We start from the raw sequence: 16,519 nt of genomic DNA, 5'->3' as shown, positions 1-16,519 counted from the left end.
AGTTTAAATAGGCCCTATGTTGTGCTGGAGAAATAGCCGACTTGAACCACATCCTACTGTCGTGTAGGAAGTACTCTCAAGAGCAGAACCGTCTGTACTCTTCTCGAATGAACTTGAACACTCCAGTGGCATCGGGCCATAAAACTGGACCATTTCATATCCCCCAAAGACTAGAAAGCATTAATAGCTACGATTTCCATGTAGGTAGTCCATAACTGCATCCAGTACTAACTTCAAATACCTGGGAAAAGGCAGGAAAAACAAAGTATGATTATTATTATTATTATTATTATTATTATTATTATTATTATTGTCCGCCTCTGTGGTGTAGTGGTTAGTATGATTAGCTGCCACCCCCAGAGGTTCGAGTTGGATTCCCAGTTCTGCCAGGAAATTTGAAAAGTGGTACGAGGGCTGGGACGGGGTCCACTCAGCCTCGGAGGTCAACTGAGTAGAGGGGGGTTTGATTCCCTCCTCGGCCATCGTCGAAGTGGTTTTCCGTGGTTTCTCACTTCTCCTGACAAATGCCGGAATGGTACCTAACTTAAGGGCAGGGCCGCTTCCTTTCATCTTCCTTGTCTAGCCCTCCCAATCTTCCCATCCTCCCACAAGGCCCCTGTTCATCATAGCAAGTGGGGCACCCTGTGCGAGGTACTGGTCTTCCTCCGCAGTTGTATACCTCCGACCCAAAGTCCCACTCTCCAGGAAACTGCTCTTGAGGCGATAGAGGTGGGATCCCTCGCTGAGTCCGATCGAAAAACCAACTCTGGAGGGTAAAAGGATTAAGAAAGAAAGAAAGATTATTATTGTTATTATTATTATTATTATTATTATTATTATTATTATTATTATTATTATTATTATTATTATTATTATTATTATTATTATTAGAGCCTCCTGGCTCAGGCTGCAGCGTGTCGGACACTCACCGCTGGGTTCCGTGGTTCAAATCCCAGTTATTCTATGTGAGATTTGTGCTGGACGAAGTGGATGCGGTACAGGTTTTTCTCCGGGCACTCCTGTTTCCCCTGTCATCTTTCATTCCAGCAACACTCCCCACTATCATTTCATTTCATCTGTCAGTCATTAATCATCGCCCCCAGAGGAGTGCAACAGGCTTCGGCAGCCGGCACAATTCCTGTCCTCACCGCTAGATGGGGGCATCATTCATTCAGTTCCTGACAAGATCAATTGACTGGAAACAGGCTGTAGATTTTCATTTCATTATTATTATTATTATTATTATTATTATTATTATTATTATTATTATTATTATTATTATTATTAAGCCTCCGTGGCTCAGGTGGTAGTGCACCGGCCTCTCACCGCTGTGTTCCGTGGCTCAAATCCCGGGCACTCCATGTGAGATTTGTGCTGGATAAAGCGGAGGCGGGACAGGTTTTTCTCCGGGTACTCAGGTTTTCCCCGTCATATTTCATTCCAGAAACACTCTCCAATATCATTCCATCTGTCAGTCATTAATCATTGCCCCAGAGGAGTGCGAGAGCTTCGGCAGCTGGCACAGTTCCTATCGTCGCCGCTAGCTGTGGGCTTCATTCGTTCCATTCCTGACCCGGTCGAATGACTGGAATCAGGCTGTGGATTTTCATTATTATTATTATTATTATTATTATTATTATTATTATTATTATTATTATTATTATTATTATTATTATTATTATAAAAGATGAAACGAAGAAGTCTGGAAAAATTAAGAGGTAGCAATGATATTGGTCTATGTTCCCCGTGAGGGTCAACCTACGCTTTCAAGTTATGAGGCCCTTTTAGTTGCCTCATGCGATGGACCTGGGATACACTGGGCGTGGTCCGTATCTGGATAGGCGACCAGCCAGGTCCCACCACTTATCGCAGGCACAAAATTATAATCCTTTTTAAATATAAGTCAGCCACGTCATAACTAGTGCTGTCCACGGAAACGCCGACAATCCATAGATTCACTAATCACAAATTGCATCAATAATAGTAATTACTCCGGAATGTTAACAAGCAAACAAAACTTTATCTGTTCTCTCTTCACATACTCCATTCTCCATTTCTACACACTACAATGATATAATTTCTCTCTCTTCTTTCTCTTTCCATTATATTAAAAAATTTCCCTCACTATCTAAACTCAATTATCACTTTCAAACCCTTTACAAGACTGGCAGAGGAGCGCATTAACGCACCGGTACGAGTGGGTTCCGGCGCCGGGTGTCAATGCCCCTAAGGGGTAGTTCTTTCAATTGATGGAGTATACTGCGGGTGTATTGTATGTACGCAACCATCCAAAAATTTCGCCCTACGCGAATGACAAACTTTTCGAGGATCTTTTATTGGAAATAAGCGCAATTGGTGAGAAATACGGAGAATATGGATTCCTGCTGTTTGGGGATCGGAATGCAAGAATAGGGGGCTTAAGCCCTACCTATAGTAAAAAGGGATGTGGGAAGATGGAGGGATCGAGGCGTAGTGAAGATAAAGAGTGCTACAGTTATGGTTTAAAATTTATGGAATTATGTGGGGCAGGTAATCTGTATATCTTAAACGTTTGGTGGTATGGCGACAGGGAAGGAAAAATGGCCTATATTACGCCACAAGGGGAGGGGGAGTGTGATAAGTCTGGTAGTCAGCACGGAGGATATGCTTGACAGAATTAAGACCCTTGAAGTAGAGGATTGGATCGAGTCTCATCATAGTCCGGTATATATTAGGTTAAGAAGTGATGAGAGGGAGATAAAGAGAAGAGGTAGTAAGAAAGGCTTAGGTAAGAGTTCGATGTATGAGATAAAAATGGGGCTAAACAAGTTGCTAGAAAATGATATGCAAGTGGTTAAGATAGGATAGAAGGTGGCGTTAAGGGAAGGTAACGTGGATAGGGTGGATTTGTGAATTAAGGAAAGAACATAACGCGAGAATTATTGAGAGAAAGAAAGCATGGCAGAGAGAGCAGACGGAGGCGATAAATAGAGAATGTGAAATGAATCAAACAGATAAAGTTTGGGAAAGAGTGAATAAATTTAACAAAGCGGGAGGGGGTATGTAAAAACGAAGACAGACAGCGAAGATTGGGGTGGAATACTTTCGTATATTATTAGCTGGGGGTGACAGACGGAGAGAAACAAGAGGGAAATTGATCATGCAAAGGGGATTAGTGGTGGAGATCTATCAATTGGATAAAAAGATAACAGGGGACGAGATAATGGAAGTAGCAGGAAAAATGAAGAACAAGTCAGCAGGAGGTAGAAACGGGATTAAAAAATGTATTTTGGGAAGAAATAGTGAAAATAGGCAGATGAGGAAGCGTAGTGAAGTTATTTAATAAGGAATTTGAGAATGGAAGGTTTCCAAGAGAATTGTAAAAGGGAATTGTATGCCAAATCTACAAGAAGAAAGAAAGAAATCTTACGAGTAACTATAGAGGAATAACTCTGCTGGGCTCTTTGAGTAAGATTTATACGTGCATTTTGGCTAATAGATTGAGTGATTGGGTTGAGGAACTCGGGAAATTGTCGAATTTTCAGGGTGAGTTTAGGAAGGGTAAAAGTACGACTGACAATATAATGATAGTCAGGATGATTCTTCAGAAATATCTGAGGAAAAAAAGAGGGAACGTTTTTATTCTATGTACGCAGTAGAGAGAAGGTGTGTCAGCAATCAAGGATTCGACTGAAATCACTTGATCGCCATACTGTACATATCTCGCGAGCTCTCCGAGATATCTCTTTAGAAATACTTTAGAACACATTACATGTCAGCAACCCCTGTAGGTCATTTCACTGTGTATCAATCAGCTGCGTTCGCACCACGCTGTTGCGCCTACATTCTTTCCTGTATTGAAAGACAACAATCGATAACAGAACCTTGTACAGCTTGCCTCTCTTTTGTTACCTATACCACCTGCGCTGCGAGGAATACGAAATATCGATTTGTGAAATAAGGCGTGCGTACACGTCGCAGGTCAGTAAGTTACAAAATTAAGTTTTGAACATAGAGAGAGGTCATGAATTGCATACCTATCACTAGAAAGGTACAAAGTGCCAAATTTATAACCAACAAGGTATTAATGAGTCCGGTTCTGTGGTGTGTGGTTAGTGTGATTAGCTGTCACCTCCGGAGGCTAGGGTTCGATTCCAGACTCTCCCACGAAATTTGAAAAGTGGTACGAGGGCTGGAACGGGTCCACTTAGCTTCAAAAGGTCAAGTGAGTAGAGGGGATTCGATTCCCACCTCAGCCATCCTCGAAGTGGTTTCCCGTGCTATCCCACTTGTCCTCCAGGCAAATGCCGGGATGGTACCTAACTTAAGGCCACGGCCGCTTCCTTCCCTCTTTCTTGTCTATCCCTTCCAATCTTCTCATCCCCCACAGCAGGTGAGGTCGACTGGGCGAGGTACTGGTTCTCCTCCCAGACCAAATGTCTCACGCAGCAGGACACTGCCCTAGATGGGATCCCTCGCTGAGTCCGAGAGAAAAACCAGCACTGGACGGTAAACAGATTAAATAAATAAAAAACAAATTAAAGGAACAAATAACAACTTGTGATCGACCTTTAACAACAGGTTGATGGTAAAGGGAAAATTACCGCACTGAGAAATAAACAAAAATAGCAATTTATGAAAGCTTCTAAGCCTTTTTTACAGATACACTGTATGTGAAAATATTATCCGACTCGGTAGCTGAATGGTCAGCGTTGAGGCCTTCGGTTCGGAGGGTCCCGGGTTCGATCCTAGGCCAATTCGGGCATTTTAATCGAGTCTGACTAATTCTCCTGGCTTGGTAACTGGATGGTTTTTTTTTTTTTTTTTTTTACAGTCTGCTTTACATCGCCCCGACACAGATAGGTCTTATGGCGGCAATGGTATAGGAAAGATCTAGGAGTGGGAAGGTAGCGGCCGTGGTCTTAATCCAGGAACAGCCCCAGCATTTGCCTAAACCATCTTCAGGGCTGCCGACCCACGATCTCCCGCAAGCAAGTTGATAGCTACGTGACCCAAACCACGCAGCCGCTGGCACGGTTAGACTAGTTCTCTGCAGAAAGTAAATTACTGTTTAATTACTTTTAACTTACGTAAAAAAAAAGTAACAAGTAAATTACCTTGTCAACTCTGAAACAATTCGTTGAATGACTGCGAATCTATTATTTTTTCATTTAATTAATTATGCAATTTTGGTAATAAGTGCGTTTTGTTTCTTTTGTTTCAGGACACCGCCTTCTATATTTGAACTGTCGACAGACGACTGTACAATCCCCCAAAAGCCGATGTTGGCTAGACCGACCATGCGCCAGGAACTGCCGGGTAAGTAATAACGCCTCACGGGTTTTACATTAAATATTCCTAAAGACATAACTGGTAGATAATGTTCATATCAGAGCACATACCCGCATAGTGGCGGTTCAAATGGAGTACACAACATTCACAGGTTGAAAGGACAATACTGTGTGACTCAAAAGTTCGTTGACATTTGACGAGCCAATACTTCATGGAATATTAGAGTTACAGAGGTAGTAATTGACACACATGATTGGCATGACTTGGGGTTTAATTGACACCAAAATAAATTACACAAAATTACCAACAAATGGCGCTTCATACAATACGCAAGCAATAATTAGCATAACAATAGAGGTTTACCAAAGAAGCTGTTCTTCATGTCTGCCGCCATTCATCAACAATACCTATAGTCGAGGGACATTGTTGTGTACAGCACTGTACAGAGTATACGTAGGTATGGTGTGAAATTGCCTACTACGACTACTACTACTACTAAATGTTTTGCCGGGCTGAGTGGCTCAGACGGTTAAGGCGCTGGCCTTCTTACCCCAACTTGGCAGGTTCGATCCTGGCTCAGTCCGGTGGTATTTGAAGGTGCTCAAATACGTCAGCCTCGTGTCGGTAGATTTACTGCCAGATAAAAGGACTCCTGCGGGACTAAATTCCGGCACCTCGGCGTCTCCGAAAACCGTAAAAGAGTAGTTAGTGGGACGTAAAACAAATAACATTATTATTACTAAATGTTTTCATTCTTCCCCTGAAGGGGAAGGCGGGCCTCCTAGACGGTGACGCCGTCTCTCCGGCCAGGAGATTTGTTACGGTGAAATAGATGTGCGGAGAGGGTGAGAAGGTTGGCGGTCGTGGCCTATACTGGGAACTATCCCGGCATTCGCCTTAGTGGAGGAAATGGAAAACCACGGAAAACCATTATCAGGAAAGGCGGTAGTGGGGATCAGCCCCTCTCTGTCTCCCGAATACAGAGGCGTAGAGCCACGGTAGAACCGTGGTCACCCCTCCTCTGCTCGCTTGGCCAGTCGGAATGCAGTGCTGTCGGACCACGGACCAGCCGTGGCCACTTGTGGACCGTGATCCGCTCGGCATCCGTCGTCGGATGTTTTCCTTTAGCATCCGTAATGAGGTCGGACGATCACGGTAGACTTGCGACTTCAGGTATCCCCATAACCAATAATCATATGGATTGAGGCCCGGGGACCGGGGAGGCCAAGGATCACATGCCGCGGTTGCAAGCGCATCTGACGCCTTGCCTCAAGTCTCAAGCAGAATACAGACGCACTGTTGGGTGGTCGGTGCTATTTCTGAATCGATTTAGCAAGGGTTGCATTGATGTTGACCTGATGAAACGGAATCGGAACTAGTCAGAATATGAACTGCACCATGTTTAGGGGTTACTAATATAGGATAACCTTGGGACGCTTATAGCGAAGACCAAGGGTATCATAGTTTCCCAACGTGATGATAACGGCGTTTCTTACGATAGCTTCCTTTATACCTTACACGGGTCACATAGGGCATATGTTACGCCATCTGTTGGCCATGTTGTATACTTTATTTTGGTGTCAATAAAACCCCTTGCCATGTGTCTCAATTATTACCTCTCTACCTCCAATATTCCGTGAAGTATTGCGTCATCAAATGTTAACGGACTTTTGGGTCACTCTGTATGTTATTATTAAACCTTACTGAAACGCACCCCAGCGTAAGTCACATTATTTCGAAAAATAAACGACATAAACGGGTGGGGTTTGGTATAAGGGTACGGAAGATTCGTACCCGCGGTGTGACTTTCGTGGCCGTGGTCTAAAATAGGAACTATTCCTGCATTCGCCTTAGTGCAGGAGAATGGAAACCCACGCAGAACCATTCTCAGGTCAGCTGATGGTGGAGACCAACCACTCTCCGTCTTCCGAATGTAGAGCTACCGTGGCTCACTCTGCTCGAACTAAATAATTTGTATATTCTACTGTTTTCTAAATGCGCAATTTATAATTTATTTTAAATATGATGATATTTCATTCCAAAAATAATAGATTCTTACCAGAAAAATATTTCAAAAATTATTTGTCAAAATTAATATACTTTTATTTATTTGGATCAGTCTTTTCTTTAGCTGTTTTCATTCCCCTCCCCGAAGGGGAGGGGCGGGCCACCGTGAGGGTTATGCCTTCACCCTGGCCAGGAGTCTCGGCGGGTTGGGGAAGGAGCAATAGTGAATGGAGGAGGGTAATCTGAAGTGAGGAATGAGGTGTGCACGGATTTTTTCTTGTAATATTTTTTTAATTTAAAAAATGTTTTCCTTTTGTTTGTTGTGTTTTACAAATGCAGAATCATATAAGACTATAATATAATAATAATAATAATAATAATAATAATAATAATAATAATAATAATAATAATAATAATAATAATAATAATATTTACAATAGAGTATTGAATATACATAACTGCTTATTAATAAATTCACATAACTATTTTTACCTTTGTTGTATTGTTAAATATATTTTTATTTGCTTTGTTTTATATGTACAGAATCTAACAGTCGAATATAGTATGATATTAATGATAATAATATTAATAATTTGATAATTAAAGAATATTAGTTCAAAATGTTAAGTTTTTGAATGTTTTACGCATCTGTATATGCAAAGCTGTACGATGTCTGTAACTACTGCCAGACTTCAATCTTAGGGATGTCCTTGCTCACGAATTCTCTGAAGTAAAGAACATTGTATTTGATTTACCTTAACTGTTTAAAGTTTACAGCACTCCAGCTGATTAGCAAGAAAAGTCATAAGGTAAAAGATAGTTCATTTGTTTAATACATTAGTGACCCCAAGCGAGTTCGTCTGCAAAGCAGAAGTAAACGCACACTTGTAAAATCGTAAATCAGACATAACAAGCAAGTTATTCTCCTTTGCACATATGCAATGCTGTGCACTTAAGGGTTAAATAATCAAATTAAAGGCGTAATCAAAATACTTCAAATATTAAAAATAATCTTTTGCGCTGTTAATCACGGAGTAGATTACACAATGTATTGTTATAGCTAATTTCCTGTTGTCCTCATGTCCTGAAAATGAAACAAATAAATGTTACTAAATAAAGTTTAATGTTGCCATTGATGCTTTCACGGCCCGTACTTATAGACATGATACTGTATAGCCTTTTGGGCTTATGTCGTGTCAAGAAAATAAGGTGAAATTCTTTACGTTTCGCAGAGAACTGCGCTCTGCGTCCTCAGAAGAAATCTCGACTGTCCACGAGAAAGGCTTCTTAAACAATGACTCTTTAAATTTATTCGTTGTAATAAAAGTGGAAATGGTACGTTCATTCACCATCAGATGGCTCCCAGGACGTGGCACAACGCTAGCGTTCGAAGCGGAAGCTGACCGAACCATCAGAATAGTCTAAGCGGTTCAAATAACGTGTGTACGTAACATATGACATAGACACAAGCCTGGAATGAAACATCTGGCAACGAGGAACGTACGAATTTGGAAAACACCGAGACGAAATAACAATAGTGAAGGGACAGGGAAGGAAACTACCTACGTAAATTCTTAATGGCTGGCAACCAGGTTAACTTAAAATTAGACGCATTTCATGACCAACATTAAAGAAGCCCCAAGATACTTCAAGACAACAAAGGAGAGTAAGATAAATGAAGTTGTTAAACTGAAGTACCTTGGGGAGATACTTCAGCCTAACAGGCTCGATAAAGAAGGAAACCGTGAGAGAGCCAGCAAAATGGAGCTTGCATTCCACCTTATAAAAACACATACAACAAGAAAGCGATTTCTATTAGGACCAAACTACGACACTATCAAGCAGTAATCCAACCAGAGTGCCTGTATGCTTCAGAATGCTTAGGAATAACAACCAGAAAATACATTGAAGAAATCGAGAATAAGGAAAGAAAGATTTCAAGAAAAATTCTCGGACCAAAAAGATGTGCTGACACTTACCGATTACGCAGTAACAAAGAAGTATAAAAAGCATGCAGCAAGATTTCAGATACAACATGCAAACGAAGGGTTAAATTCTTTGGACATGTTTCAAAGAATGTCCGACGAGAGACTCACTAAGAAGATTTTTAACTATTTCAACAAGCCCAATAGGAAAGGCAACTCTTGTGACAAATGGTTTGTTAACAGTAAGAAGGATCTGTAAGAAATTAACATCATGATTCAAGACATCCACAACTGAGCCACTTTCAGGAACAAGAGGGGTTCCTAGAGCCAGAAACAGCGACTAAGAGGAAACACCGGTGGACGGCTGAGAGGAAAGAATCTGTAAGCAAGAGAATGAAGGAATACTGGCCTCAAAGAAAACTGAGATCATGAAGAGTTATTTACGTGGTCCATGTTTGGCCAAAATCGATTATAAATGAGTGAGAGTTAATTTGGAACCTGTCTTTAAACCCCTATTAAGGGCCGGTATAATAATGAGGGTTTAAACTGAAGATTGGTTAAACTGTAACTTGAGTTTAAACCGATGTTGAGTCTTATAACGACCGGACTAAGTTAAACTGAGGTGAAGAAGGAAATATACATATATATATATATATAGCAGTAACTTGCGAGAACAGACGACTGTCGATAATGTTTTTCAGTGACTTGCGAGAACAGACGACTGTCGATAATGTTTTTCAGTGACTTGCAAGAAAAGATGACTATCGATAATGTTTTTCAGTGACTTGCGAGAACAGACGACTGTCGATAATGTTTTCCAGTGACTTGCAAGAAAAGATGACTATCGATAATGTTTTGTTTAGTCTACTTCTAATAGGTAAAATGGCGTATAAAAGCAATAAAAGTTGTCCTAATTTTACTTCTAATTTTACTTGTAAGGAAATAGAATTGCTTGTGCAATTAGTAGCGAAATATTTATACATTCCGTGAAACAGTGGCCTTATGAATTCCTCCGCAGTCTCCCATGTTAATAAACAAACTATGGGAGGCATAAAAACTCAATGTTATTAGTAGCTGACTGAGGGGTTCTACAGCATGATTTCTAATATGGAAGGAAGTTACTTTATTTTCTAAAATTTACACTTTTGACATTCAAACAGTTCAAAAAGTCATTTTTACGTTTTTACCTTTTCGTTGCATGTTTTATTCTAGCACCAATTTGCTGAAATAGGGTTATGACAATCTGTTTTGTCAGCCTAAACCTATTTAAAAACTATTTTTCATTCCATATATGAAAGTGACGTCCCCTTGCTCGGAAAACTCGTAGTGCCCGTGGTCGTTCAATAATTTGAACTACTTCTTCGTCATCGCTTAGTATTTCTTCAAACACCTCAAAAATATCTTCGAGATCCAATTCGTTCTGCCATGTTGTAAGGTTATGTATTCTTAAACTTCAGTCTAAACGGTAGATGAGTGGCAGTAAAATTAATCTTTAGTTAAACTTAAGATTAAGTTTTATAATACACGTCTAACAGATAAACCGAAGTTTACACTGAACCAACAGTTTAAACCTTTATTATAATACCGGCCCTAAGTAACATAAATAATACAGTAAGATTTTTATCGTCATGGTCAGTTGTCACCAAGTACTTCTCCATGTTTTCTATTGTGATGCTTTGGTGCTGATCCGATAAAATTTTCTTGTAGAGTTCGTAAAGTATCATTCAGCGTCACAATAAAAAAACTACAAAAATGGACTAGACACATAATTAACATATAATGCAAATCCTAAAAGTAAACGCTCTAAAATATGTACCCGGCAACGCATAGAGCAATGTCAACGCTATCTCTAGAGGCCTGCACGGATACCCGCGGATTTATCCGCGAGGTTAGTGTCTTGGCGGATACAAACTCTATGGCGGTGCGGATAATTTCTAAATAATGACGTTTATTGATTTGCACTCAGGCATTCTCTTATTTTTTCTTGTGATTAGGTGACCCTTGACAGTGGTATGATAGACTGGTGATATACGAGTTTAAAGAGCCTTGAGACCATAAATCCGTAAATCTGACTTAAGCCTGTCTCCTGGCCATAATTAATGGAAGGAAGGAACAAAGTTCAGTACGTCGGTAATTGTCACGACAGAAAACCCCTCATAAACCTGTGACTGTAGAAGTTCTGGTGCCAGGTGTCAGGCCTATTGTATTATATTAACAGGTCTATCCGTTTCAGTACCTTGGGTGTAATACACTGTAGTTATTTATAACATCTGCAGATATTATTTTGTATCTCCGCGCAGTAGAGATGGCTGAAAAATAATGTAGCAGTTACTTTGTCACAGTTACATGCCTGTTACTCTTACAAATGTAACGAGGCCAAAATATAACACGTTACCGAGTAACGACAACAGAATAACGTACTAGTGAAAGCAGTAACTGGGAAGTGAGAACTGTCACTAGTAGCAGCTTACAGACAGAATGACCTTCAGAGTTCTGATAGTACGCATGTCTTCCAAGTGAGAGCGCTTTCGTAGGAGATCACTTTAATTCAAATACACTATAATGTATAATAGTGTATTTGTTTAAGTTGCTGCTGCCATCTGGTAACTAAAGTGTTAACTGTTGAGAGATATTCAACTGCTCATGGGTAATCGTTGACTCAGACATCGCGCCGGGCTACCTACATTATAATATTATGTTTCACCCGTATAATTTTTCTTGTACCATAAATTAGTATGCTAACTTTCCATATTGGTATTATAGATAACATAACATTATTTTATTTTACTTAATCAATCCTCTTGTACCGGTTATTGTCGAGGTTTGGCAGACATCATCATGTTTTCTTGTCTCCTATCCTTGATCGGGGGTTCGGTAGATGCAGAGTGGGTTTCGTCCCTTAAGAGGCCACGGCTTGTCCATGGTCCAACAGCTCTGTACTCTGACCGGCCAACCGAGCAGAGGAAAGCTGGCCACAGCTCTACCGTGGCTCTACGCCTCTGCGTTCGGGAGACGGGACAGGGGCAGAGTGCCGGACTTCACGCCTGGTCCCACCCGTCGGCTGTCCTGAGAATGGTTTTCCGTGGTTTTCCATTCTCCTGCACTAAGGCGAATGCCGGGAAAGTTCGTAGTGTAGGCCACGGCCGCCCACCCCCTCACTTTCTCCACACATCTCCTTCACCGTAACACATCTCCCGGCCTGAGAGACGGCGTAATCGTCTAAGAGGCCCGCCTCTCCCTTCAGGGGAGGAATGAAAACGTATTAGTAGTAGTAGTAGTAGTTGATCGGGGCATTGTCAAACTCACTCCTCCAGATTTCAGAAAAGACGCTATGTTGTCTTCTCATTTCGTCCGTTGTCTGCCTGTCGTTAACTTATAGCAAACTAGCTGATGTACCCGTGCTTCGCTACGGGATTCTCAGAAAGATTGACTTTGTGGTTTTCCTAACTGAAATCAAGATAGGTCATTACAAAAACGTAAGTATGAATGTAGCGATTAAAAGCAATGCTATCATATAAAATACTCGATCAAATGGAAAGCCGCACGTTTTATCACTTTTAACGAACAGTGCTGCGGTTAAATTGCGGTACCAATCTGATAGTCCAAAGTTCCAGAGCTGGGATGACCAGGCCACAGATTGCCATGAACACTCATCTGTCATTATTCCGCTAAATATGCACACTGTTCATTCCAATCAGTGCCTCAGAGTAGGGATTGAATAGCCCGAATGCTATGATGATCCAGTGTGTTACGTACCAGTAGTATCAGAAAATTTATTAACCAGGGGAATGGCATGCTAAAGAAGAAAGTTATCTAACTCCCCAGCTACTTCCCATCAATATTCAGACAGGCTGTTACACTCTGTACGACTGGGCGTGTTGACCGTGTGGTTAGCGGTGCGCAGCTGTGAGCTTGCATCCGAGAGATAGTGGATTCGAACCCCATTGTCGGCAGCGCTGAATATGGTATTCCGTGGTTTCCCACTTTCACACCAGTCAAATGCTGGGCCTGTACCTTAATTAAGGCCTAAAGCACTCCTAGCCCTTTCCTATCCCATCGTCGCCATAAATCCTATCTATGCCGGTGCAACGTAAATCAAATTAAAAATAGTCTGTACGCAGCAGTAATCCTATCTACCGGAGATGAGGGGCAACAGAAGACACAAAGCACATCACGACAAACAATGGTCAATGTAATGTTATTGTTATTTATTTATTTATTTATTTATTGACTTGTGGCGTGGCTCAGGCTATGAAGCCTGCTGTTATGCCAAACCATCTCATATGTACTACATTGTACAAACTACAGAGTATTAGGATTTCTAGTTACATATAATTAATTATAAAATTAAACTTAAATAATAGTTATAAACAAAAGGAAAATTTCTGAGAGTTACTTTAAAAAAAACATTAAATACTAATTTCTTAAGTCTATGTACCATTTATAACATGTTTTTTGATGTTTTTTGTTGTTGATCAATGTTATGAGCTTTCTATATTGTAGGCCTTCACATTTAATTTTCTTTCGACTCTGTGATTTGTAAAATATTTTATACCATAAACTGTAGTTTCTTATTCTCCGACTTTACATACCGATTTTCATTAAATACTGTTTACCCATTTTCTCGTTACTCGGCGCTGATATGGACTTAGTAACAAAAATCCAAATTCATGAATATTTTTGTGATCATAGCTAGTACGGTAACAATGTATAAGACATGAATAATAGGAAATTTAATACTATATAACCTTAGTTATGTAGCATTCATCGATTACACCTCTAATAAGAAATATTTGAGAATTACATTTTAGGCCTTCCCCTAAACTACCATTTCACTCAGCGTGAATAAAATAATTTACAGCCTAGACTATAGCGACTTATTTCCTGACTTTGAATACCGATTTTCATCAAGATAGGACTACTAACAACAATATTTGAGAATTAAATTTTAGGCCTTCCCCTAAACAACAAACATTTTTCTCAGCGTGAATACAATTATTGATAGCCTAGATTGTAGCAACTTATTCCCCAACTTTGCATACCCATTTTCTTTCAAACATGACCACTAATAACATAAATAGTTGAGAATTCAATTTTATGCCTTCCCCTAAACTACCATTTCACTCAGCGTGAGTAAAATGATTTATAGCCTAGATTGTAGAGGCTCATCCCCCGACTTCACATACCGATTTTCATTAGACCACTAATAACATAAATAGTTGAGAATTCAATTTTAGGCCTTCCCCTAAACTACCATTTCACTCAGCGTGAGCAAAATGTTTTATAGTCTAGATTGTAGAGGCTCATCCCCCGACTTCACATACCAATTTTCATTAAATTCTCTTCAACCGTTTTCTCGTGATGCGTGTACATACATACATACATACATACATACAGATAGACAGACAGACAGAAATTACGGAAAAGTAAAAAATTGCATTTTCTTGTTACTATGGACATGACCGATACAGAAATGCCATTATTTTCAAATTCTGAGCAATGTACAGACAAAACTCTTATTTTATATATATAGATAGGAATGCGTGTTTTTGCTGCACCGACTTTCAACAATGTAGTGATGCGTGCGCGCATGTGCGAGCGAATGAACGGGACTTCGCAACACAGTTGTAAGGAGACAAGCTTGAAGCAGTGACCAATAAAAGGTGAGTAACGTTGGACGTTATTTTTAACTGTTGCTTTTCACAGTTACTTTATTGTAGCAGTGACAGATGTACCAGTTACACAAAAATAACCGTTGTCACACCTCTACCGCACAGGGCTCTAGTTGTCTCGCCTATTTATAACAAATACTGCGAAGCAACACCGATCTTGTAGTTACTGATAAAGTATTAATCTGACTGTTGGACATGTCTACATACATTGTTGTAGTCTGTTCTCGACTGTTTACGTATCCTAGGAAATGGCTTAACCGTTTTAAAATATTTTTTTTATAATTTTATAAATTTAAATGTTTATAAAGTATTGTGAGGGCGAACTGTGTGGATTAATCGTATAAAGCCTTTAATCTGCATTCTGAAAAAAATTCGTAGATTTTTTTTTCTCCCCGTATGTGTCACTCCTAACTGTGCGTCAGGAGCTTCAGAGTTCTGCAGTGTTTCATTCGGCGAGCAGGTGGTGACGGGTACTTTGGGGATGGTATGAGTGTTGACAACCGTGGGCAAAATCTACACCATGGACGAACCACAGCAGTGTAAGTGACTAAGTTCTATATCAGTATCGGATGAGTGACAGAGCGTTTGCTCAAGGTACTTTCAGTATATACACGTCTAAATCACGCATTTCTGCAGTATTCTTTCTTTTTCTGGATTCTCCACACTTCCCACGATCTGGTAGTGTTCCCGGGTGTGATCTATGTAGCACATGTTCACTTGGTTAAGATGGCCCTTCCTCACAACAGTACCTTGTCGAGTGATGACCACGCACAATTCTTGTGAAAAACATTAAATCAGACGACGTAGGAAGTAACACTGAGCATCTCACTTGATATCAGACTACTGTAACCTTCCTTAGGTCGCACCGTATCCAGAAGGCGCCAGCGCTAGATATTCGCGCAGTCGCTGCGAAAGCGTTCGCGGAACTTCCACTCATAGCTGTCAGTCTCTTAGTGAACAGTTGAGAAGTTGTCATTGTTGATGCCATTAGTGTTGGAATACTGAACGTTTTGCGTCTACTGGACAGGGTGATCAACTGTTGAAGGAAGGGGTGAGGGACTAGACAGTCAAAAAGGGGCGGGGGGGGGGACATTACTCTCAAATTTGAGGGACAGCTACATTTTTAGCTGTAATTTTAAAACCGCAAATATATAAACATTTTAAAAAGCACTGTGTAGCAATTTCCCCCCCCCCCCTCTTTTTCTATTTTCCTTTTTTGACCAAGTTTACTATTACTGAAGTAAAAACATAGAAAAATTCATTTAACTCGTCTTAATTGTAAAATTTCTTTCCCTGTCTGTGAGTTGAAGACCCTTCATCTAAATGAAAACATTCAAACGTCAACAAATTCTGAAATATAAAAAAATTGAACATTTTACAGCATAAATTATTATCATTATTATTATTATTATTATTATTATTATTATTATTATTATTATTATATTCGTTCCCAACGTTTTACCATTCGGTGATTTAGAATAAATTTACTGCGTGTTCAGGCTTTGTACACAATAAGCAACAATTTATTTTTATTTTTTGTTTTCGCTAGTCGCTTTACGTAGCACCGACACAGATAGGTCTTATGGCGACGATGACAAATTTTTAAACTAATTATAGTAAAGCAAAGGTTTATCACAACACCAA

At 40.1% G+C, this 16,519-nt stretch overlaps 1 protein-coding gene across 1 annotated transcript in view; it reads left to right on the top strand.

Moving 5' to 3' along the window:
- The window catches only part of LOC136880850 (TOG array regulator of axonemal microtubules protein 1), a 437,167-nt gene that overhangs the window by 359,720 nt on the left and 60,928 nt on the right, over nt 1-16,519 (top strand). The window contains exons 17-18 of the mRNA XM_068229140.1: nt 3,099-3,242; nt 5,236-5,298. Of these exons, the coding sequence (XP_068085241.1) occupies nt 3,099-3,242; nt 5,236-5,298 (207 nt within the window). The remainder of the gene's footprint in view (nt 1-3,098; nt 3,243-5,235; nt 5,299-16,519) is intronic.

Source organism: Anabrus simplex, chromosome 9 (assembly GCF_040414725.1).
Source record: "Anabrus simplex isolate iqAnaSimp1 chromosome 9, ASM4041472v1, whole genome shotgun sequence".
NCBI classification, from domain to species: Eukaryota; Metazoa; Arthropoda; class Insecta; order Orthoptera; family Tettigoniidae; genus Anabrus; species Anabrus simplex.
This window is presented reverse-complemented; position numbering and strand designations above follow the sequence as displayed.